The 26,147-nt window shown below is 40.6% G+C and overlaps 1 protein-coding gene across 2 annotated transcripts in view; it reads right to left on the bottom strand.

Moving 5' to 3' along the window:
- luzp2 (leucine zipper protein 2) overlaps positions 1 to 26,147 on the bottom strand; it is a 146,908-nt gene that overhangs the window by 42,044 nt on the left and 78,717 nt on the right. For both annotated transcript variants that reach the window (XM_034577902.1, XM_034577892.1), the window contains exon 5: positions 21,603 to 21,665. In XM_034577902.1, the coding sequence (XP_034433793.1) occupies positions 21,603 to 21,665 (63 nt within the window). The remainder of the gene's footprint in view (positions 1 to 21,602; positions 21,666 to 26,147) is intronic.

Here is a 26,147-nt window from a genome sequence, read left to right as displayed (position 1 = left end):
AGGGATTACACTGTATGGGCTTAGAGTTTGATCTAACAGACTTTGAAACAGCGTGATGCAGGGTGCCAGGAGGGTGGTCCCGAGCAGCGCCAAGAATGCAGTTTTGCTGGGCTTTGGGAAGGCAGTAATCTCCTGACAGTGCAATGAATGGACCAGAAAACCTCATCACAACGCTTCGCCATGTGGGGGGACAGCGATGGGAGGACTCGCAGGGGAGGTGACAGGTGGTTAGTGATATAAGCGGTTAATTGCCGCACGGCAGTACCACAGTCAGCCTCACAAACACAATTGTGTTGTGCCGGCTAATTGTGGAAGACATAATGCACTTCATTAAAAAGATAAATAGCAAATAAACCGAGGGAAATCAAAAATAATCTGTTGTGTACTCTTTGGCATAGAGATTAGAGAGGGGTGAGGAAAAAAAATGGTGCCAAAATAAGAAAAAGAAGAATTTGATATGAAATCTGAGATGGCTAAATCTTTAAAAACACTTAATACGATGCAGGATTACCAACAGGATCTGTTTCATCTGGAATTGTGGAGTCTGTTTTAAAAACAAAATCCTAAAACAAGCTGTTACACAGTTGTCATTTGTCAAAACTAAAAAGCAAAACAGATCTAACACAGACTGGGGAATACTCACAAGGGCCGACAGCTACATCCTGTTGGTATTTTTTAGGGGGAAACAGTGAGTATTATTTGCTGCAGCACATTTCAGACACTGCTGGGGAGTGTGTCTGTCTGTGTGTGTCCTTCAGAATCAGACCCAGCTTGTGCCTGTTTTTTGGCTCCAGTGCAACTTTGATTTTGTCCCCACGTAGCGCTCCTACTCGCGGGCATTTTTTTGAAAATGAAATATCGTACAAGCAGTTATGATCCATACATTGCACAGCAAATTAATTTAGGCGGACATAAAACCTCAATTACCTGCGGTGTTGTTTTATTATGTTGCTGTGCTCTGATTACACATTTGCTGTTTGGTGTTTGGAGGCAGCTCAATGACATTAGGTGACGATTTGGCAGCGAACCACAGGGACAGAAGGATACAGGAGGAGAGGGGCAGTGTGCGTCCACCAGCTGGGCCTCGACATCTACTTATGAACGATGCGGCCAATCCCACAATTCTCACTCTCTGTCACGGCACACACCGACTGTGTTGACCATTAAAGGCCATTAACAACACAGCCTCATCTGTATATAGCCGAAAGGACCAATTTGTCTTTTTTAGGCCTGCTAGCAGCACAGTGCCAAACACAGTCTTATTCCATTAAACAGATATTGCTCAAATCATCACTAGGCAGAGTTTGTACTTCAAAATTATATTATTAAATGACTGTGTGTAGTGTAAGGTTAGTATCGTGAGGGTTTTGTCAGATACTGGTGCTAAATCCATACTTTTTAAATGGTACCGCTGCCTTAACGGTGCCAGAACCAATCACCTTTCTTTAAAAAGAGCACAAAACAACAGTCGATGATAAGAATGGCTTTTTTATTAAATATAAAAATTCACCTGCACATCAGTTATTAGTCGTTACAGCCACACAACAGTTTAGCTTTAGGATTTTTTGTTGTCCCGTGTTGGAGGTAAGGCTAACTGTGGGCTAATGTTTTGTGTGTCTGTGTTGCCACCAGAGTTAAGTGTAATGTGAACTTGACATGTGCATTGTGCGTTTATGTTGCCGGTAAGCAGGGCAACTATTGCGGTACAGAGCACAAGCTCCAAAAACGAGGCACCAAAAGCTGCATTGAGAGTCGGTGTGTTAGGAACCAACTGTGTAGGAACCGGTGGCTAATTGACACTAAATTTCAATACACAAGCCTAATCTAGTGTCATGAGACGCTGCTTTGGGCTGAGCTCGTGGTAAAAACATGTCCTGGTCCTCTGTAACATCAAAGCTGAAGTGTGGCACTGAAATATTACTAAAAAAAAACATCGCACCAGGGCATAACTGGAGATCACAGTGTACTTTGTTTGGAAAGTACACTGTCTTCCCCATTTTAACCTCCACTGTGGAGGTTGTGTTATCACCCCTGACTGTTTGTCAAGCAAGATTACTTAAAAAATACTGAACACAACAAAATGTAACAATGCATCACAGGTCAGGGAAGAACCCTTTAAATTATGGTTGGATACAGATCACGGGTCGGATCCAGATTGGGCATTTTGCAACACTTTCCTCGATTTCTCAGGGAATAATTCATGGATCTTGATGGTTTAGGGGACAGACATCCATGAGTGTGTGGAAGTTAGTGCAGCTTGGGCCTTTCAGAGGTTTGCACTGTACTGACTGCCCTTCTTTTAATAATCATATGAAGAAAAGCCAGAATTCTCCAAATGTGGCGTCAAATCACAATACGTCTCCTAGGGCTTAAAGCTCAAAAGCTCAGCACAAAGAGATGCATTCAAAAAGCCCCAGGATCTGTGCGTTTTCTGTCTTTCCTTAATAAATCAATGCTGGCTGCCAGACACACACCTGCACAGCACATTGTGTACTGCAAGGCGTACAGTCCAGGCACCCCGAGCCGAGGTAATGAGCTGGGATGGCAGTTGTTTGGTGATTCACTGAGGCAAAACTGACCGAGTATCAATTCCACCCAGTTGCACCTCCTCTCACCCTACAGAGGGACCACCATCCGAGGACATGTAGAACTGGCAGCTGTCATAAAATGTGACATGGTTTAGCCCCCAGATATACTCAGAGTGAAAATGAGATCACAGTGCATTATGCAAAGTGTGATGCACTGAGCTGCATATGCCATAACGTGTTATTCCCGCAGCGCTGTCATTCCCGTGGACCTGGAAATAAAGCAATGCTTTTTCATATTTACATGTTCAGGAAAACGCAACAGCACAAAAAAATACATTTTTATAAAAGCGTCCCATGATAATTGTGGAGTTCCATTTGGACTACAAATCATAGAAAAGAGAGAACTACTGATTTTATGTTTGTTTATTTGTTAATATTTTGATTTTAGAATGCAAAACGGCATTTAAGATGACAGGGAAGAATAATAAAGTTATATCAAACAAGAAAAGCAATACAGGCAACACATAACCATTAACCAGGAGCTCACCAAATGACTATCTGAATCAACTCAGCCCAGCTACTTTCACACGTTCTAATAAAGTGCTGATGTGTTGACAGCCCCTGAGTGTTGATATTTACTGTCCATCTGGGTCAACTTTCACAACACTTGACACACATCAGTGTTGAATCCTTTAGCCTGAGTGCGAAGTGTCAGAAACTCTCCCAGAAATCTGTTCTCGAATGAAATCAAAGCAACATATTCCCTTTAAAGCATAAAACTAAAATACTGACGCACTTTAATTATTCTAATACAATATTCCAGGAGGTAGCGGTGTGGGGGTTTAAACACGAATAACACTGTGTTTTTAAAATCAGAGAGCCAATTGGACTTCATTGGTAGATGTGGGTCGGGCTGCACACTATGGCCGAAGATTATAACAAGATACAACTTTTAATACGCATAAATATGGATAATTATCACGATAGATGTCACTATGATTTCTGTAGAGTGAAGGTTGTGCTTTTAAACTCTTAATGAGCTGAAAGGACCACCTCTTGATAAACAGAAAAACATTTTATAAATCCTATTCAAGGTCCAGGTCTACATGGGGATGTAGACCTGGACGGGGAAATAAACTATATTAAAGTGAAATTTATTTAGAGTTGACATCTTTATTTTCAGGCTAACCATTATGCGAACAATCCCTCCACCAGTCAGGGGGGGGAGAGACAAGCAAAGGGCCGCTGTCACAACACATCTCTGTTTAAAAGGTCAATAAGCTTCATTGTAATGACAAAGACAACACAATTAAAAGAGGTTTCAGTTGTGTCACTGCTTTAATAGCTTGTATTTCTCAGTGGTGACAATATGACTCCATTATTCATGTCAATTAAAGGCCACGATGAACTGTGCCCACAGCGGCAGAAGGAGCCTCGATGTTTTTAGTGGAGAAACAAATGGGGCAGACCAGGTTTCGCCCCAAAGCTGTGAAGGAGGCACTGAACACAACGATATCAATGATGTCAACTTTTTGTTCTTACTCCATCGAGGAGGTTTCACCCGTTTGTTTGTTTTGGTCGGTCGGCAGGATTATGCAAAAAGCTATTGAGACGAAAATTCATGAAACTTGGTGGGAAGACGGGATTTGAGCCAACAAAGATCCCAATACATTCAGGTGCAGATCTGGACAATCCAGGACTTTTCTTCACTTTCCTTAACATTGCACAGAGGTATGTACTTTATAATGTACTGTTTTGAAATATCCTTCATGCATAAAAGAATTTAGAGAAAGATCCATGGAGTTGGAGTAGGCTTGGGTTGGGAAGACATTAAAGGTGCAGGTGTATGTTTTCCATTTTATTTACTGTATCGTCTCTTTTGTAAAATATTATAAATTATTCCCCAGAAAAATGGGAAAACTTATCCTTAATATTTACTTAATCATTCTGAGCTTTATTCATACACCTGTCTGTCATTTCCCTGATATAATATGAGATCTAATATTGAGCGATCAGGTTTTTCTCCTGATGTACACCCTCCTGCGTTCTGAGTGCATCTTGTTAAATGTTTCAGAAATAGCAATGACAGCAGAATAGACCATATCTCTGTTATACTTAGCTGAGCCAAATGAAGTAAAGCTCATTGCTGTGAGTGATGGGCTTCCCAACTCTTTATAAACATATTGACAGTGCATGTGAGCGGCTGCTAGATGAGATCCGAATGAAGGAACTCGCTAATCCTGTCTCCTCAAAAAAAAAGAGATTAAAGAGATTTAACTTTTTCTTTCAATTTGTTTATTTCACATAATAATTTCCCTATCACAATCCACTCCATTAACTGTGAGGCCTTTAAAGTTGCACATAATGTCTGGCTTCAATGGAACTGGTGAGAGGAACAGCTTTGAACTGAGCTGCTTCGGAGCAGTGGGAGTCCATCCATCCATTAGCTATAGCGCTTATCCTCTGCGGGTCGCAGGGCGAGTGATGTTCCTTATTAATCTGGGTTTGGAAAAGTGTCGTTCTTCCTCTCCGCTACAGAGGGAGGGCTCCAGTGTTGAGCCACGAGGGCCAACCAATGGGAATAATAGCATTGTAGAATATTCAAAAGAATTCAATTTTAAATTAAGTCTTTGCTTGTGAATTCTTTTTCAATTTTTTTTATTTATATAAAAGCAGCTTTCGTTCTTTTTTTTATCTCTGAGTAAAAAATGTGCATGTACACAACCAAAAATATAATCATTCAATTCTTGTAACTGTCTATTTGACATCTCCTGTCATATATTAGTTACCGGATTCAACACGGAACATAATAAATGAGTCTCTGTCAGTATAGAGCTTTGAATGACAAACTCATATTGCAGGGAAAATTGCGGGGGAGCGAACACAAGTTGTTCAGTTATGTAGCTGTCGAACACGTCTCCTATAAATTACTGGCATTCCAAAACAGCCACTGTTCACAGCAGATAAGCTATTGAATATGACACAGCCCCAGACGACTCACAAGGCATTTGGCAGAGTGAGATGAACTCGTCTTGGCGGTTTTCTTAAAGACTCTTGAGGTCAAAGGGGGGATTAAGCATACAGTAAGTGAAAGAAAAGTGTCATTGTTATAATACTTTTCTTATATAATAATAGTGATACCTGTCAACCTGTTTTTGAGCTGCTGTTGCTCCAGGCACACACAGGACGGCAAAGAATGGGCCGTCAAAGCAAAACACATACAGTAAAATCACAAGTGGCTGTAATGTATTTTTTGCCACGATGCCGTCATGATGCCAACGCGTTAAGGGACGACACTGGAGTCAAAGACGTGGGTATGATTTGCCAAATTTCTTGTTTGGAGAAGGAATCATTCCGTCCTCGAAATTTGGTCCTTTGATGCAAAGCACATCATGAATTTAGTTTTTTAACTGACTTATTTATTCACGTTTCACAGGTTGCAGATTGTCCACAAGGGGAAGAAGCTTTCTCATTTTTTACATATAAAGCAACTTGTTTCGTCAAGTGGAAGAAAAGTTAATGCAGCTGCAATTATAGGGAAGGAAAAGTAAGGAAAAAGTTAATTTAAGGCAGGAAAAAGTTTTCGCCTTTAAAGTTAACGTGAAACCGGCTCAATGTAAAGCTGAGATTTGATAACACACCATATACAGTATATGATACAGAATTATGCACCAGTGCATTATTATCATCATACCATAGAATTTGCGGTTATGAAACATTGTCCACGTCCTTCCTTGACCTGCCTGCGTCAGCCCAGTGTTTCTTCAGAGATAATTACCTCTCTGCCTCTCATCAGACAGCCGTCGACTCGTGGAGATGTTTGGCGAGGCTCAAGGTTATTTTATAAAAAAGATAACATGAACTCTTCTGACCCTCTCCGAGAAATACGGGGAGGCCGGGCGTTTCGAAGAAGAGCTGAAATATTCCAATGCGAAGTAGCCTGGATGACTATGAGCATAATAATAGAGCCGCAGCCCATCTCGGCATTAACCCGCCCACCTGAACGCTAATCTATTCAGGTCACTTAATTTATTGTCATTCCTCCATATTTGTTTCGAGCTGAATTAAAAATGGCAGAACAAGCTGATGAATCGGATGGAAATGATGACAGTGAAGCCTCTAATGCTGGGAGTGCATTATCTCAGTGAATAATTGAGGCGCTAGGACTGTAAAATAGGAGGAAGGCCGTGACAAATCGACGTTACGTCAAAATGAATGAATCCACCTTGATGTACACGATGGGACGGAGACAATACTCTCCACTCTGAGGGGGGGGGGCATCGAGCTGTGTTTACTCTCCAGCTCTGATAACTTACGACAGTTTGTCTGTGCACACCGAACATTACACATTCATCGTTAAGGTTTCCAGAGTTGCTGCGATGGAAATTCAATGAAGCCTAGTGATGACAGTTGACATCATAATTAGACTCTGTGATATGTAAACGGGAATATGGCTTAAATATTGTTTTAGCAACTCAGGTAAACATTGTCATTGGAATTATGTGAGACTATTACTGTCTGTGATTAATTATTAATTATCAATGTTTTTTTAATTGATTGTTTCTGACAGAACACCATCGTTAAGACAACTAAAGATTCTACATCTACTGACGTTAGGTGATGAAATATGACTATATTACTACATTTTACTATATAATTAGACTATAACCTAAATACTTTATGCAATAAATTATTTATTATTACTATTATGAATATTTCATTTTAACGATTATCTCCTTATTTAACTGCAAAGTCTTAAAACGCTGAGGAGGCAGATGAGTCTCTAAATGTAGAACATGAACAGTTTTAACTGAGGCCCAGTTAACTGTCAGTAAAGAACGTGTGAAAAAAACCATTAGAACTAATTCTCACACGTTATATTAATAGATCAGTTCTCTCCTCTGTGAAGCCTTTTCAGGTAATTATCTGTATAAAATTCTACTTTACAGAGATGGAAGATTTGCTCAGGAGCAGAGATAATATTTTATCACCTATAATCGTCCTGGCAATATTAGTTCGGCCTGATAGGAGCTTTAGCCTGAGTAAACTGAGGGTGCAAACAAAACACTGTGAAATGATCTATGACTGATCACTGACAACAGTAAAGTCACATTGAACTGAACTCTGAATGACTCAGGGAAGTGAGGATCTGCTCTCCCCTGTTGATTTTCATGTTACATTCACATTGGAAGGTTGACTAAAGGAATATGAGAAGAAATTGGTACGTTTGTTTGTTATTTCTCCTTTTTTGCTTTTTAAAATCTCTCATGCATCTCAGAAACTAACATTTTGTTGTTCCCCCCTTGGGTGAACGTTTTATCACAAAAAGGATAAATCAATATAGACCTTATCCTTAGAAACGAATGCAAATGATATTGAATAAGTGCAATGTTTTAATAAAATATCCTACATTAATGCAACTAGAACTCAGAGAGCACATATGGCCCAACAGTCCCCTTAAGAAACAACATTCAAACTCACTACACCCAGATTCTTATTTGGATCTGCACCAAATTGCACAAAATCATAAATATCAGTCCCCTAAAAACGCTGTATTCTTTTCAAGTAAGATCCATCAATCAAAAAAGCCTCCAAAATGTTGAAAAACGCAACGTGAAGGTTTTTGCGAAATCCTGCCGACTAACAAACAAGCAAACAAACACGGACAAAAGCCAAACCTCCTTGGTGGAGGTAAACAGAAGACGGCACCCTGTCCTGCGGTTTAGCTGCAGAATCTTTTCAGCACAGCACTAAAGATTTATTGTTGCCATCTAGACGTGTGAGAGCATTTGTTATCTGCGACTTTTCTGCTACTTCTCCATTCAAAACCTCTTCCTTTCAGCGCCGTCCAAAGATTTCCAAGTGGGATTTAGGTCAGGACTCATTGTTTGGCCAGTTTTAAAACAGTCCATCTTTTCTTTTTCCAACCAATCTTTTGTGCCGCCCCGAGAAAACACATTTTAAGACCTTTACCTCAAATCTGGTTTTCTGACACTGGCAGAACACATTTCTCTCTCTACAATGCCTTGTAATCTTCTGATTTCATCATTCCTTTCATGGATTCAGTGCCTCTAGAACCAGACGCAGCGAAAGCCGCCCAGCAGCCTGATTGAAAGAGCTCAAATTTGTTTTCATCTGCCCATTGAACATTATCCCAGAAAGACTATCAATGAAAGTTTTAGCACAACACTCGTCTTTCTTTGGCCATCGCCCATGGAGCCCTATTTGGATTATTCTGCTACATGCAGATTTCTGCAGCTCAGCCTGAAGCTCTTTAAGTGTCTTGTGTGGTGTTTCTTTAATTCTTTACAAGGCAATAGCTGAGTAACTTTATAAAACTAGTAGCTGAGTTTTTACCCATTCAAAATATGCTGTTGGTGCATTGTTCCAGAATAAATGTCAGATTGGGGCAATGGTCTGATGTGACAGTGAGTTTTACATATGTTCAAAAACAATTTGCAGGTCCTCAAACACAAAAGGCACATTTCAGACAGAGATCTTTGGATTTATTTGTGGGAATTTTTCTGACGATTTATGAATTATGTACTTGATATCCAATAATATTGACCAGCTCTGTACTTATTATGCTTTCCAATTGTATTTGTCTTTTTCTTTCTGAAGTCAATCTGTTTTTCTGGCCTGACGCTGTCCTCTGATGTCTCAACACTGTCTCGTGGTGTCAAGATAGTTAGAAATCGAACGTCCTGTGAAGCCACAGTGTTTGTTAAGACGCCTCCAGCAAAATGGAGAAAGATAAAAAAAGAAGAGTAATTTTTGAACATCTCAAAGAACCGTCTGCCGTCTCAGCCTTCATCAGTCGTGAAGCCCTTGGATGTATTTCTATAAAAAAAAAAAAAAAAATAGACCATCCACTTTATAGTGTCACTGCTGAATACCACAGAAAACTGGTCACTTGTCTGGAAGCTGAGGGCCAGGAATCAATATCCATGGCAGGCTGTGAGGAATAAAGCAACAGCGCTAAGTGACAGCGTGACACCAGCCCTCTGAACACATGCAGCCTGTCGTTACCGCTCTCCAACAACTTTCTGTGATTTGAGTTCAGCCCCAGAACCCATGAATCCACACAGAGGGAAAATCTAGTATTAAGTGCAGAGAGCAAAACAAAAGTAGAAGAACGTCTGCGGGTGTTTTCGTGACTGAAAGTCCAGAACAAGGTTCAAACCAAAGGTTCATGTTATGTTTCACTAATATATACTTCATATCCAGCAGTTTTTCAAACCCACTAAATGTATTTATTATAATTTAATTCAAAATCAGCAAACACGTTGTCAAAAGAAAACATCAGGAGTTACGCACATTCAGAAGAAACATCGACAAAACAGATGTAACAGAAATAAAGTTAAAAATAAAGATGCAGATAAGACATTAAGTTAAAAACTCTTAAAGCTGGAACTTGACTGTTATTTTTCTTTCATTGTGGAGATGAGAGACGTGTCAGTTTTCTGGTGGATTATAAAATGCAGCAGTAACTGTGTCATCAAAGCTTTAAATCAGTGTATTGGCTGAGTAAGAGTCAATACTTTTCAATAAGAACATCTGAATGCAGGTTAAAAGACGTCGAGACATCAAGGTTTAAGCTAAACTGAATTTATTGGAAAAGAATAGGTCTCGGTTGCTTATAACAGCAGCTTTTCAATGTCTTTATTTTAACTGTCAGGGTCTGTTTTCCATGGAAATATATTAATTTTACTGTTTTAAGTGAACTAAACATCTCACTTGCTGCGATTAGACCAAGTACAACACTGCTTATTTTGAGTTTGTGTTGAAGTGCAGCTGTAAAAAAAGGGATTTACCCCGACAAAGAAATCCGTGTATGCGCAGACTTTAGGATATTTCCGGCTGTGAGTGCTTCTGTTCGCTGTTTGTTGCCATAGACAGAAATAGAGGGAAGAAGTTTGTTTCCTTCTGATTGTCACATGTGAGGCGGCACAGCAAGCCAAACCCAAAAAGACAGAAAACTTGACTGTGACAGTATTAAAGTGCTTTTGAAACAATGTGCACGGTTAAATATGGAGATATTTTGTACGTGGCAGTTCATTATAAACGACGGAGCCTCCCTTGGCTGTGCAGTGCGACAACAGATTCGAGACCTTTTCTGTGATTTCTAATATTGTAAGAAAAATGTTTTATGGTTTCTACCTAATTGGACAATCCCTGGCTACGAGAATAAAGCATGGGAACCCTGAAAATGAGAAACATCACCTATAAATAAAAGAAGGTTGCTGTATTGGCTGTTTCGAAGACAGTAACTGCAATTTGTCTTTTTGCACGTTACAGCACTTTGGCAGTGTTGGGAGGAAAATGCAGATTTAATCCAAGCCGCCCTCCGGCTCCCAGAGGGAACACGCCCTCCCGTTAGTATGAGACACTGAGGCAACACATCCAGTGTTTGGGTTTTACCTGAAACTCCAGATTTCATTACAGACAAGCAGAGGGAAAGATGTGAATATCCTCGAAATGGCTCTTGTCTTCTAACAGACCCTGTTGGATGTGTTTATTGTGCTTATGTGCAAACTCAATATCTATGGACTCCATCATGATCTCCCACAACCAAATCCCCCCCAAAAAAACAGATACTCAGCAGTTTCCAGGGGATGTTAAAAAGTGATGAATGCTTGTTGTTGCCATTATTTATTTGACTTGTGAAGTTAGTCGGCTAAGCGTCAGTGTTGTTAGAAATTGAATTAAAGGCTGAGTTTAACATTGTGATCACATGATTCAGATATTTTTGTAGATATGCTGTTAACCTAGCATTAGCCTCTGTGCTTGTTATTTGTCTGACAATTCAGGTAATCTGACAAAATACTCTTAATCAATTGAGAAACATGTTATTTGACTATATAACATGCAAGCTTTGTCTTTTTTCAGATCACCATCCCTCAGGGTTGATGCTTATTTTAACATTTGATGTTATGATTCAGACATTTTGTAGATGAGCAATTATCCTAAATGCTTATTATTATATAGCCTGACAATTCAAGTACTTTCATGATATAGACCTGATTCATTGAGAAACAGGCTAACTTCATGTTAACCAGCTATATAACATGCTAGCTTTGTATTGTTCAGATCAACAGTACAGACGTTACATGGCCTTTAAGCCGGAAAACCTCTCCACACTATGAACGACACTGTGTCTGTGAAGAAATGTTTCTGTCAAACCAAAATCAAAACCTCCTCTTGTGGGACAATAAGGAGCTAATCTCTCTCGAGCTATTGCTCTAATTCTGATGTAAACTGAACTTGGGATGTCACGACTTCATTCGGTCTCAAGTTGATGCCGGAACTGAGAAAACATGACTTTAGATGTTATAGCGACTAAAGATGTGATTCTTCTGGGTCGCAGCATAAAAAACATACCATGAATTTGTCTAGTTCAGACAAATTCTCATGTCAGAATGAATCTTTCTGCAATAAAAGAAAATAGTAGACAAGCACGTCCTTGAGGACGGTTCCTTTCAGGCTGTTTACCTGTCGGGTCAGAGTCAGGGTGAAGGAAACACATAGAGCATCATGACAACTATCAAGGAAAGAAAAGAATCAAGCGTCTATGCTGAAGCGATGAAAAAGGCCGATCTCCGGTGTCATTACAGCTGTAAACACACTAAACTGATGGAGTCTGTGAATCCAACAAGCAGCTTCACAAGCCTCTGGACAAAGAGGCTGTGCCAGGAATATTATTTTTCCACTTTCTTTAATTTTGCTAGATTGGCAATTTTTTTGACATTTTCATTTAATACCCAAGGAATGATTAATGGATCTTGATGGAAAAAAAATCTGGCATATTTAAGGGACTGATATCTATATGAGAGTGTGGCCTGATTGGATTTAAAGGGACGGTTAGGCCTTGCCAGAAGTGTGCGCTCTACTGAGTTCGATTCCAGTGTCCAAATAGGAACATTATTCACATTAGACACATCGAGGATTTCCCTCAATTAATAAACCAGGAGAAATGCACCTATTTTGTAAGTTTTAGTTTCTTTCAGGACTGATTCCTCTCCTCCACAGCTCTTACGCTGCAGGAGACAGTCACACCGATTCTCCATTTGCAACATTTTCTGTCGATTTCAGGGAAGCAGACACTGAGTCAGTATTTTAGCTCTGAGTCAAGACTCATTTATTTAATGCGGCGTGCATTAAATAATGGTTTCCTGATTCCAAGCAGCACCATTTTTCTCCCCTCTTTATCACCAGTAAAAGAGCAGTTAGACCAGTATTAACAGTGCTCTTAAAGGAGAGGGCAGTGGCTTGCTTGATACAAATGAGGAGACAATAATGTGGCTGTATTTGCTCCTGAATACGTCTTTGATACTGACTGAGGAGGGAAAATGGATTCACAGTCTGTTAACCCAACAGCAGCTCACCCCGAGCCACATTCGACTGAACGCTGTCCGAGGAAATGGACGTTTTCTACGGCAAAAAATCCAGTATTCACTGATAAGGCTTGCAGGTTTCCCCCTGACCTCTGTGGAGGGGGAATCGATGCTACGTGTGGAATACGCTGAGATCAGAGTGGTTTCGGTGCTGGAAATGGTGTAAAAATTAGCATCATGTCATAAAATGAAAGCGCGAGGAGAAATACAAAAGGATCCTGTCCCAGAGAAACTAGGGTGAACGGGCATTCTACACATCTGCCTTTAGCTTTCACCGCCCAGGTGGATTTTTGATACAGCTTCGTACTCGGCTGAACTGTAATCGGCGCTTTATTTACTCAATCAGAGCCTCTTTCATTGGACTCATCTTCAGGGTGCAGGCGAGTGGAAATCATGGATTTCTAACTAAATGGATGTTGATTGTGTGGGTGGTCTTCACATTCACTCTTAGAACCTTCAATTGCTGCTGATTGCTCATATACTATGTTGTTGTCAGGCATTAAAGCAACAAAACTTCTGGTGGGGGTTGATTACATATACTCACATTAGCTATCGATCTTGTGAGTAAAGAGATGACGGCTGTTGAGAATGTCTCCAAACTCACAAACTCCAGTCTCTGGTGAATTCACAGCTAATCACCGTCACCTACTGACAGAGCATATGGTTTAACATAAGATGAAAGTCCCGAGCCACGAATCAGGAAGTGGGTAAAGACGGACGACTCATCTCCACTTCCTCCCACGGTCCAGATATGAAGCCAACAGATCTGCTCAGTCGCCCTCAGCCAGGATGTTTCACTATAGCATCAAATAACAAATTAAAACCAAACTCACCAGAGGAAATTAACGCTTGGATGTAGATCAATGTGATTAAAAACTACCTCAACTGAATGTATTTGACTTGTATTTGGACTTTTCAGTTTGGTCCATGTCCCATCTGCTAACATGGATGAGGTTCAGATTTATGACCTGTAATGCAGCCAGCCACCAGGTGGCGATCAAGGCATCTTGGCTTCACTTTTGAGGAGCGGCCATGTCGTCCATCTTTATATACGGTCAATGTGGTCCGGTTCCTAATGGATTGCCCGCTAATTAGTGCCACCTACTGACATAACAAGGGTATAACACGATATGAAAAAGATAAATTACGTGCTAGGAAGCCTGCTCTGGGTTTTAAAATATAAGACGTGAAATCCATCATGTAGCTACTGAGAACTTTAATCATTGTGTTGTTGGGTTGAACACGGTGACGCTGCTCTGTTGTGTTTCCAGGTCATGTTGTTAAGGGCTCACCTGACTCACACTTATAGTTTATGGCTGTGCGATGCTTTTCTTTATTGTTCTACTGTGTGCCGTGTTTGCAGATTGCCATGGCAACCTGGGACACATGGATTTGTGGTTCTGATTTTATTTGCATGTAAATGAAGCGTCCACACCGTCCCAGTGTCTTCAGAGAGATGTGATTTTTAATGTTTTGTGTCACATCAAAGCTGTGTTCAGCACAATGTGTGTATCCAGCTTCCTGTTTCCTCACCTTTTCAAAGGGGGGAACATGAATTTTTAAAAAGTCAAATTCGTGCTCATTTCACATTCTACAACTCACAGTGGGAGTATGATGATTATTCAATTTGCATCCACATCATGTAATTTGTTTTGGAGTTCATGGTCAGTTCACAATAATTTTATGAGTGGGCGCAACACACGCAACTGTGTGCATCAGTTTGAGCCGCACGGATTTATTACCTCATCCTTCAGGACGTTTTGGTCATTTGGATTTTTTTTGGTTTTGCTTCAGGTGTGACGAGGCCTCATTAACATGCAAAACAATACAAAAAACATTATACATGGAATATACTGTAAATAGCCATGTAGCTAGAACGCTTGAAAGGTTTCTGAGAGATGAAGTTTCCTGCCTGCAGCTGCAGTAGTTGCAAACCTGTCAGGACTCATTTCTAAGGATAAAGATATCATTGACAAAGCAAGAAAGAAAAATATATATTTCTATTTTTTTTGACTCTTCAATTTCTCTTGCATTACTGGACAATTTCATGCCTCTGAAAATCCTGCAAATAACACAATCCAGGGTTGAAATATTACTCTGAGGCCGACTCTTCACAATTTCCTGACGTGTGCAGTCGGCAAACCAAGGTCGTAAAATGGCTGTTGCTTTGTATTAAACGGGAACTTTTCAACCCACTTTGTATCGTTACAATATCGATAATACATGAAGATGAGTAATGTTTAATTTCCCACTCTGTCGCCTGGACTGAGATGTACATGGTCGATAAGTCCGCCAGATGATTTTTTTTAGCTCCCTGGCCGTGTGGTAGAACTACAACATGCACTTCTGCATTTCCGTGTGCAGTCGGAGAGAAGCCTGGAAGCAGGGTGCATTCTGGGTGTTGTAGTATTTCCACTTTTGGGGCGAAAGGAATATCAGAGTCTCTTTGTTGCACCAATTCTGATTGTTTATGAGGCGGTCGTCCTCCCAGCAGTGAAACACTTCTCTTAGTGGTTCACAAACTAAAGATCTGGGAACCACAGCTCCAGACTAACCTAAAATGTCTAAATCAAACCACAAAGTCAGTCCACATGGGCTTAGGTTACATTTTTCTCCCTATTTCCTAAGCTGACCACACACACGCACACCTCCAACATGCAGTTATCTGTGAGTGATGCATGCATTACATTGTCAATAAAGCACAAACACCGCGTAGGTAATTGTGTGCTGGCATAACCGTCCACAGCACTTGAATCTGTCACTGCCATATATCTCAACCTTTTTAATTTACAATAAACACTGTCACTCTCTCGGGATGTCGAGTCCACAATTGCTCTTGCATAACGTGTCGCGCCTGCTGTCTCCGATATGTGGCTGCAATCGATCAGACCGCACATCGCCTTGTCTGTTCAGCACGAAAAAATGACACCGCATGCCATTATCCGTCTCACCCCCATTTTATCCAGACCTTCTTTGTCAGCGCACTTTTGCTCTTAGTGCATGTCAGTGATCATAGGGCGACATTAGATGTGATAAGAGTCTCTTTGGCATTCGGAGGCTTTTTGCATTAATGCAGCGGCTGAGTAATGTCGTGGCGGAGGAGGAAGGAAGTTATTTATTCTTCAAGGCGCGAGCACCATTGAGTTTATTGGGTTGTGTGTAGAAATAAGTAAAAAGGGGACTAAACATTCAAAGTAAGTTCATTTCACGAGGCAGGATCCAGGCATTTAATACCCAGATATTAAGAAAAGTCTCAGAGGGAGGACGGCTTTAGATTTACAGTGTGTGAGTAACTTCTAACGTTTGCCAGGAGAACATTACCTTTGGTGTCATTTCTTTGAATATGCATTTTCAGTTCCTCGTTTCATCTGCGCTGCTGTGCTTCGTTACCGTTTAAATCACTTTAAATCACAATAAAACTGACTCGACTAAACTGAAATTATGATTCTGTTACGTCTCCTTTTATCGCCTCTGAAGTTCATGAACGAGGGAGCGCGCGGCATCAGTTCTTAAAAGAAAAATAGAAAAGTTTTAGCTGCTTTGTCTTTGTCCTGTTCAACAAACATAAAGCAGCAGTTTCCATTTTCCACCTGCTTCTGCTTCTCCTCCGGTAAGTATCACACAGAGATCCAGTAAATACACCGGTGTATGATTTTTTTTCTTGCCATTTAGTCTGTGAAATTACATCAGGAAGACATGAAAGGAAGAAGACAATGAGCAGGAGGCCATTTTAGACTCAAAAACATCAGAATCGGCAGCGAGGAATTGAGTATGTGGCAAAGCAGCCCATTACGAGGCTCTGTGAGAACCTGATGAATCCCAGCAGGATCCGAGTCAGTCTGTAAATCACTCTCTCTAAAACATACTCATAATAAGCCCTGAAAGCAAATCATTGATAATGACTTCACAGAGAATTGCAGCCATAAAGCTTCCCCCCCCGCTGACACCGCAGCACAAATCACAGGGATCGGCAACATAAAGACACATTTTAAAAAGTAATGCTGGTGTAAACAAAGGCTACGCTGAGCACCACTGATGTTCCTCTGGTCTCCATCAGGAAGTGTTGTACACATCGTCAGGCCACAGATGCACAGTTCTGAGGAAACGGTTTCATATCACATCGCTACAACGTACTCACTGGACTTTCCATTTATAAGTTACAAGGTTATATGAAGGTCAACTTTTTGTTACCTCCACAAAGAAGATTGTGTTTTTACCCCGATAAGTTGGTTCTTTAGCTGGATTAAGCAAAAAAAAAAAAAGATTTCCACGAAACTTCCAGGTGAAAAGATGGGACATTTAAAATTAAAAGGTCCAAATCCGGACAATATTCATAAAATATATATTTTCAAGAAGTTCCAGGGAATAATTAATGAATCTTAATGAGTGCAACTTGTTGAACTTATGGTTTACGCTCTACTGAGTGTAGTTGATACTGTTGTAAAAAGGTGTTAATTAAACTTGTTTTAATCTTATATTAAGAGGGGGTAAATATTTATTACAACCTCACTGATATAAATGCGGGCCGGCAACTTTTAGAAGCAGTTCTCAGTTCAGCTCAATGCACTTTCTACAGGACCGTAAAATCCAGGCAACATATAAAGAGTGTATTGATGTTAACTCGTGAATATTCAGTTTCTCATTAGAGAGTTCGTACGAGCTGCTCTTAATCTTGAACATGACCGGGCAAAGAGAGACATTTCCTACGTGTACTCTCACACATGCACAAAGCCCCCTCCTCTTGCTTCTTTGGATTACTCATCACCTCCTGATTACTTGTTTCATGTTTATTAGGGACCTGGGTCATTTTTTGAGTGTCGAGTGTAAATGTGAACGAAGGCAACTGGACTTTCTCTTTTTAAAGACGTTTTAAGAAGCTTCTGCAGTGGTCGGAAGTTCAGGTTGACGACCTTAATGGCCCACGAGGCATCGATAGGGTCATTCACACCTGGACTCAGCGGACCCACTAGTTGGCTGGAAGGTCAACTACCTCCATGTTTAACATAATGACTCTCGAGATAAGCAGCGACCCAAAGAGGTTAAATACCTGGAGCTTCCCGCGGGTCAGTTAAAAGTGAAACAGCCTCTCGGATGTAGTTGAGAGTTTTACAGTAAAACAGAGGAGACAGAACTCTGAGCTAGTAAAAAGATAATGCTTGAGCTCTTTTGACCTTTGGGTTTCTGCACACGAGAGCATTTCTGCAACTCACACAAGTGTATTAGATGGGGAGAAATGTTCCTCATGATTTCCCTGCATGTAGCCACGACTTAAATGTCAGAGCGGCACGGACGTCAGAGGAGCTCCCAGACTTCTTATTGACCACAGCTGACCCCGACTGTATGTGATTACGAGCGCCCTCGAATCTAGAGAGGACACTTCCCCCACATAGAGCTGGAAGAGAAGGAGACAAATCTCAAAATGTCAACAATGGACTATTCGTGTAACGCAGACCGTGGCTTCATTTGTTGAACGATAGCATTTGCAAGGCATTTCAACCTTTTCATTTGGAAAGATTATTGTGTACAGATGATATATGGAAATGCGGTTTAGCAGGAGGCTGTGACAAACATTAGCGCACAGATCCTTTCCATGCCTCCTTGTCAGCATCTCCGCACTTGTACCACTTCCAAATCAAGATGTTGCATTAAAGGAATCCTTAATCCCTAATTGTTCATTACAAAGCCAAATCATGGCCTTCTTTATGGGTCATTTAGTCAGTTAAACCAATCCGCTGCGCAGTATCGCCAACATGTACAACCTGCTGCTGTGCAAATCCCTTGATTGATGGTTGAGGGCTTTCTACATTTACCTCTGATTACCCCGAGCGGAGTTGAGCATGCTGGGACAAATTCAATATGTAACATTAACAGACATTTATTCCGGGGCGGCACGGTGGAGCTTCACGGTGAAAAGGTTCCAGGCTCGAAGCTGCTGGTCGCTGTAGACGTTTCTATGTTCTCCCTGCGCCCGTTGGAGTTTTCTCCGGATTCATCCCACCATCCACAGACATGCAGCTTAGGTTAAGACTCTTAATTGCCTGTACTACGAACACCTCCCCTCAAAGGATTAATCTGTATCATGAATATTAAATGGAGAAATTCATTCAAATTTAACTGCTACCTGAGATATTACCTTATAAATGCATTAATCAACAAGACTATTTAAAGGTTGATCTACTTTTATTATCCTGTATTCATTTTTCATTCCACGATGAAACCCATTAGTGTCATGACAAGGCACTACCACCTGGGTTCACTGGAGAATCAACTGTGATTACCATGGCTACAGCAGCAAATTGAGAACATGGGTGAGGATCTGTTCAGGTGCAAGTTCAAATCAGGGAGGTACCGTTCTTTCTAAAGTTAGTTTGGTTGAAAAATCAACTCCATTTATTGTAGTTTTAATTAAGTGATTGTCTGTAAATTAACCACTTAATAAGAAGTTCAGCAACTCTCATTAGACAATTACATTTTAGATGTGTTGACCTTGGGTTTAATTTAATCCCCTGGTTATGGCGACTTGAGAGAGCTGAGGATAAATATGTCTTAGCTGAGAACATGTTGTGAGAATTATTCACAACACAAAGTTGACCTACTTGTAATATTTTTTATGTGAACAGCAAGGAGTCCTGCAGCAGATGGTCCTGCCTCCATGACGCTGTCATCCCAGCATCATGGAGTCAGCGTGGGATCACATGACGAAACCGAAGACGCCGAGCAACACAAAATCCACAGCACATTCTTCAAAATGCTTGGGAACAACCAGACTGCACAACATGTGACCAGGGGAACAGGTGCTGCTTGCAATCTAAAGGGTGGTCCCACCAAAATAAGGATATGATAATTGTTTTGTCTTTGTGCTGCTCTATGTATAAGTTAATTGATACATATTGCAATGGAGTTAGTAGTTGTATTGATCAGATGATTATTCCCCTTCATGAATAAGTCACAGAGAAGTTAGACAAGGACGTCGTGCATAATTCAAAAATGTATTTTTTGAGGTGTCTCTGCATCCTACAGGACACATGGCCTAAAGCATATAAAGGTGGACAATGGTCATACAGCCATTTCATATTATGTCATTATGAAACGCCAGTGTTACAATATAAAACAGTTATGGTTCCCTGATTGGAGTTCATACGGTGCACGTGCAAGCCTCTCTGATGCTTTATCGGTTTTGAAAGCATCCACACTTTAATTTGAAAACCTTTGCACATGTCTGATAAATCCACTGGAAACTAGATTCAGGCAGGTTCCTTCTATAAACAGCGTGATCTCAGGCACTTGATGTCATCGTGTCATTGTTCGGTTCTTCATTTGAAGCACTTGATCCAGTTAACAGAGCAGAGTTTAGTCATAATTGGCCTCAAATTGACTTGAACATCTGGCAAAAAACCTGTTTTCTCACTGCAGTGGTGAGCAATACAGCCTGGTGAGCTTCACTATCTCTTCATCATCATTTTTCATGATCTTGTGATGTAATTAAAAAGCCCGCCTGCAGTTCAGAGCAGGAAAAACAAGCATCGGCTGTGACCATGGTGTGACATTACAGAGCCTCACGAGCCTGCTGTTTGAAAATCCCTTTTTATACTGCAATGAATATTTGCAAAATACACAAACAGTCGAGTGTTCTTGTAGAAAAGTTTATAAAAGCCATTAATGGTGATGAAAAATAAGTTTATAGCTAATTGAGTAACTTTTGTGATGTCATTAATGTACCAGATGTCAATTTAATCACCTAGAAAGCTGAAGCAGTGAAAATCTGCAGAAAAGTGTATTTGCATATAATATGAGATGGAGTCAATAAATCTGAAGTTGAAAACTGGTTTAAAAACTAGTCTCATATTTAGATATATGATTAATCAAAGGGTTTTTCAATAACTATAAAATCCAGTGAAATTAACAAAGTGGCCGACACGTGATTTCATTTCATTTGTCACAATGTTGGTCTGTGGAACTTTTGTTTTGACGTTTCCTTTTCTCCTTCTTCATGTTACGCAGCCGACAGCACACAAACCAAAGTTAACAATGAAAACCTCCAACTTTAAATGACTTACAGGCAGCTGCCGCGGAGACACTGACTGCACGTTACATTTAATGAGCTGTTGGTTGGCTGTTGCTGTGTTTTAGTTTTTTTTTTCATTCCTGCAGATAACGATCCAAACGGCAGATAATGTGGTGTCACATGTTGTCAGCGTAGCTACAATGGCATTTGCCGGCACACACATTTTTTTCCCAAGCTGTCTGAGGCGTCAGCGGTAAATGTCAGATTTCGGTGTCAGCTCCTCGGCATCAAAGAGGAATTTTTTTCAGACGAACTATTTCGCGCTGATGTTCAACAGTCGAGAAACGGAAGAAGCATTGAAAGAAAGACGAGTTCTCAAGGCAGCAGCCGTGATCACGATCAAGCTCAAAGACACAGAGTGATCACAAAGTGCTCGGAAAACACATTCATGCCAGCGAATGTCCGGCTTTGATTGAGGGCAACAAGACCCGCCCCCCCCAAAAAATCACTATATGAAAAGGAAAAGGCAGAGAAAGACGGTAAATTAGAGTAACATTCTTCCTTTAAGGTAACATACAGGTCCTGAAAGCCTAAACAGAGAAGTAACGAGGTCGACCAGAGGGTTTTTTTGTTTTAAGTGCCGCGTGTTGACTCAACGCTACTTCGGTGACTCACCTCTTGCTGTAGATCCTTGATGATTTTGGTTTTTTTCTCCATCTCCACTTTGAGAAATTTAATCTGAAGACAGAAAAGGACAAAAAAGAAAGAAGATGAGAGTAAATCCACAGCCTCACTGTGTTATTTTCCATTCACTGAACATATTTAATGACGGTTATGGACGTTGAGTTTGCCTATTTAAGCAGTGTACGTGAAATTAAATGCATTGAATGAAGGCAATTATGACAATTATCAGAAGGCAGCGCCGGTATCTGATTCACCGTCGTCCAGTGGTAAAGGACAAGAAGGGGGGGAATGAAAAAACTAACAATTAGGGCTGCACGATTAATCGTATTAAAATCTTGATTCACACCGATGTGTGATTTCTAACTGAAGACAACTCTGCTGCATTTTAATGAGGGACATCCGCTGCATCAAAACAAGCGCTCGTACTTTCCTCCAAAAGAACCCAAAGCCCCCCCGTAAGGACACGGACACACATAAGCAGGTGCTGGCAAAATGTGATGCGCGCACGGGAATCAGTTCTGTGATCCGCTGCCTCTCCTTTGTGGAGCAGTTTATCGGTTGGGTCGACACAGGTAGCAACAGCGTCTCCTCCATCCTGGTTGACTATGAAAACTACAGCTAATGACACAACCACACAAATAGTGTTGCTGTCGGTTGAAGCTGTGTGACGTTGCAGGTCAAAGTTCACCAAAGTATAATTCCACGCAAAGCCACGCTGCGGAATTACTGGGCCACAGGAAGCCAGTGTTTTATTCTCCCCCTCGCTCGCACAGAAAGGAAGTGAACGGGAGGCAAATCTTTCCTTTCTCTCTCAACCAATGGCAACGCAGCGTTTACCCACATGATGCAGAGCCGTAGAAAACTGGCAGTGAAAGAGTGAAATTGAAAGAGAGCTGAGAATGAGTGAGAATCGTGATCTCAATTCTTAGCATTCAAAATTGTGGTTTTCATGTAACAATGTTAATCTTTAAATCATGTAATGCATTAAATTATTTAATCACTGGAGCTCCAAGCCTATTAACACCGAACAATTAAATCTTTAAATTTACAAACATTTACCTTCACATTACATGAACATGAGTAAACTGTTTTTTCATCTTCATTTAACATTTTTAGGGTATTTACATCAGCAAATGATTCATGAACTGACAGAGGAAATAAATCCCTTTTTATTCTAACATTTTTGCTCTGGAGGGGTGAAATTCAAAGTCACATTTTTTCATCCCGACTTTGGAGTGAGTGCACCCGAGGGAACTGTAAACTAGACGGCACCGGTTGACTCACATCCCCAGACGGGGCACGATAACATCAAAGGTCATGTTCAGTCACTGTAGCTACACAGCCCCGGAGAAAATTATAAAAAAAAACATATAAAGCTTTAAAAAACAGAAAGAAAGAACATCCTGGTGCAGCATTAACTCATTTGTTCATTACTGTCATTACCTAAGATGGTAAATTATAAAACATGCGTGTGTTGTATATGCACTACATGTTTGTGATTGTACGTCAAGTAGCAAAAACCAGTGTTTGTCTTTGATTTATCGTCTTTAATCTAAGCCGTACGACCAGTGTTGGTGAGTTTACATTGAGGCAGTATATCCAGGCTCCTTCTATAAATGAACATCGCTCCTCATAAAGCGACCGAGGCACAGAGGCCCCTCGCTGTAGTGAAATTTTTAAACTCTCTTTTTTAGTCGACCACCCATCAAGACGTAAAGACTTTTTAAAAACCTCTGTCCCACATTGCATTTCTCTCGTGTCCTACAGAGTTCGTTTATCTTAACAGGTGTCCAGAAATGTTCCCCGATTCTCCCCCCGCAGGAACAAACACCTCGTTTGTTCCTGCAGGGAGTAGCTGCCTATTTTTTCCAATGCGTGTCGGATTCTGGATTCCGTATGTTTATCATGTCACAGTTTTATCTTTGTTTATCACGTCCCTTTCATCATGAGCTCAGCGTGGCTCGCCGGTGCAGACCCGTATCTTGTGTTCGGCAGCCAGACAGAGGTTCAAACAGCAACTGCAGACGTCAAGCTGCTGCCGAGAGCTGCCGTATATGTCTTAAAGAAAGAAATCCATCTGTGTGTGTGAGAGGAAGATAGACCCAAGATATATCGTTCTCTCTTTTTGTTGTGTGTCCTTAACAGAGGTCATCCAGTGAGTCAAGGGGACAAGAGGGGGGGATTCATGGGGCTGGTGACCTCATACTGGGAGTGGACCCCAGGGAGCAGAACGCTGAGCTCCACCAGTGGACTCACAGCCCCGAGCGGAGCATGATAGCATCAAGGTTCATGTTTCAGTCACCACCACCACCACTGCCACAGGGAACGGTTGGAGAAAATAGAAAATAGCAAACACATCTCGGTGCAGCTTGTAGTTTTTTTTTGTAAAAATAAGTCAAATAGAGGGTAAATATTGTAACAGCTTCTTTACGTTTGCAGTTCAGCTGTTTGGAAAGTTAAAATTGTTGATTTAATTGTGATTTATATAAGTATTATAATAAAAAAATATATATATATTACATAAAATATAGAGAACATGAAATTAGCTTAATTGTGGCAGGATGTAGTTATGACAATTTCCTCCTGAAATATAAATATGGTCTAATTTATTCATGAAAATACTTGTTAATTGATTAGATAATTTATAAATGAATTGGTCAATGGAAAAAAAGATGAACAGTTTTAATAAGTGATCAAATATTTGAAACGTTATCAAACAACACAATTCTCTGCAGTCATGCAGCGACCTCTGTATATGCTAACATCAGTATGCTAACATGTTAGCAGGTAACGTTTACCCCGTTCACATCTTCATTCATCATGTTAGCCTGGTATCATTAAACACTAAACACAAAGAGCAGCTGAGGCTAATGGGAATAATCTTTTTGCATTTGGTCAAGTAAGAGTGGGACATGTGTGTATGCACCAAATATAAGATATTAATCTATTGTGGAGCTTTTTAGTCCAACTGCCCGATGACATTAACATCTGTAAAGCCACACTATTCACTTGCTCTAGTTGAATACTGTTGAATTGAATTTTCTTAATCTTAATCCTTCTTAATTTTGATATGTATTTTCTGCAGAAATCAGTAAAAAACCCTCTCACACCAGAACACCTTCCTGATGCAGAGTCCTGTTGGTTGGACTTCCACTGCTCAACACTTATCCTATTTCTACTTTTCCATCTTCTCCTCCATCCGTGCTTTTGATGATCTCTGCACGTCAGAAGCTGCTGTAAACATTTTCATTTTCGCGAGCGAGGTGCCTCTAACGTTCCTCATGTTGATTCTCAGTGGATATTTTTTTTTTTTTACAAGCCTTGTTCTCCCACTGAACGGTGAGCGGACACAGATTGGAAGGCAGATACAGCGTTTCACTGCTCTGTTGAACGACTGTGGCATTTGCATGACGCCGACGTGGTCTTTTTAATCTCGGAGCTCGGCGGTTGTTACAAATTCCATCTAACAGAACATAAATGTCAAACTCAAATCGTAAAAAAAAAAAAACAGCGACTGGGATTTGTCACTGGTCGGAGGAAAATGGCACGAATGTCACTTGAGATGTTACCGAACTATTGTTTATCTCGCCGAGCGCAGACGACTGTGATTGTGGATCATAATGTCACAGTCAAAACCTCCCGACTGTGCATGAGAAGCCAGGACAAGCTTTTCATTAGCGTGCACTGAAAATCCCTGAATCCTTCGTGTGCCGGTGCAGCCGTCAGGGCAGCGAGACGGGCGTCATGGTGATGTGTCATTTAGGGGTTTGGTGACAGAACATGAGGTGAAGTCTCTGAATATTATGAAGACACAAATGTAGGACAATACAATATTTCTAATGATGATGCTGAGGGTTAAGGGCAGAGGATGTCGCACCTGGTTGTGATTTGTGAATATGGGCTATACAAATATAATTTGATGACGAAAATATAGAATCTACACAAGCACGAGGGATTCTGCTTTTACAGTTTTCACCTTAAAATATCGGCTGTAGCTGCCAAAACAAATCAGATTCAACTGTTTTATTCATGTTATTTAATTCAACTGTTAAACACCCTCTAACATATTGATAGAACAGTTTTAAACTACTTAATCTCAACACACCAAATTGAGCTTCTTAATCCAGGTACTGGTTTAAACATGTATAATGTATAAGGATAAATTATTGATATGATGTGAATGACAGCTCAGTCGGGGGAATGTCGCTCTTGACAGTGACGCGATGCGACCTGCCAGGAAGAAAAAGACGTTTCACACTGTTGGATTTGTTGAAACTGTAGAAACACTCAGTTTGAAAGTTTAAAACAGATGTGCAGCTTTTTCTTTATCTTTATATGTTGATGACAAACGTAACATATTTGGCTTTTGCTCTATTGGTCAAACTAAATTTGCGATTTTCATGATGTAACCACGGGCTCTGGGAAATGGTGCTCGACATTTTTCACTATTTTCCGAGATGAGTGATTAGCTGAAATTGAATTGTCCAGATTGTTCAAGATACCTGTGATAAATTTAATTAGAAGCAAAGTGACAGT

Source organism: Hippoglossus hippoglossus, chromosome 3 (genome assembly GCF_009819705.1).
Source record: "Hippoglossus hippoglossus isolate fHipHip1 chromosome 3, fHipHip1.pri, whole genome shotgun sequence".
Lineage (NCBI taxonomy): Eukaryota > Metazoa > Chordata > Actinopteri > Pleuronectiformes > Pleuronectidae > Hippoglossus > Hippoglossus hippoglossus.
This window is presented reverse-complemented; position numbering and strand designations above follow the sequence as displayed.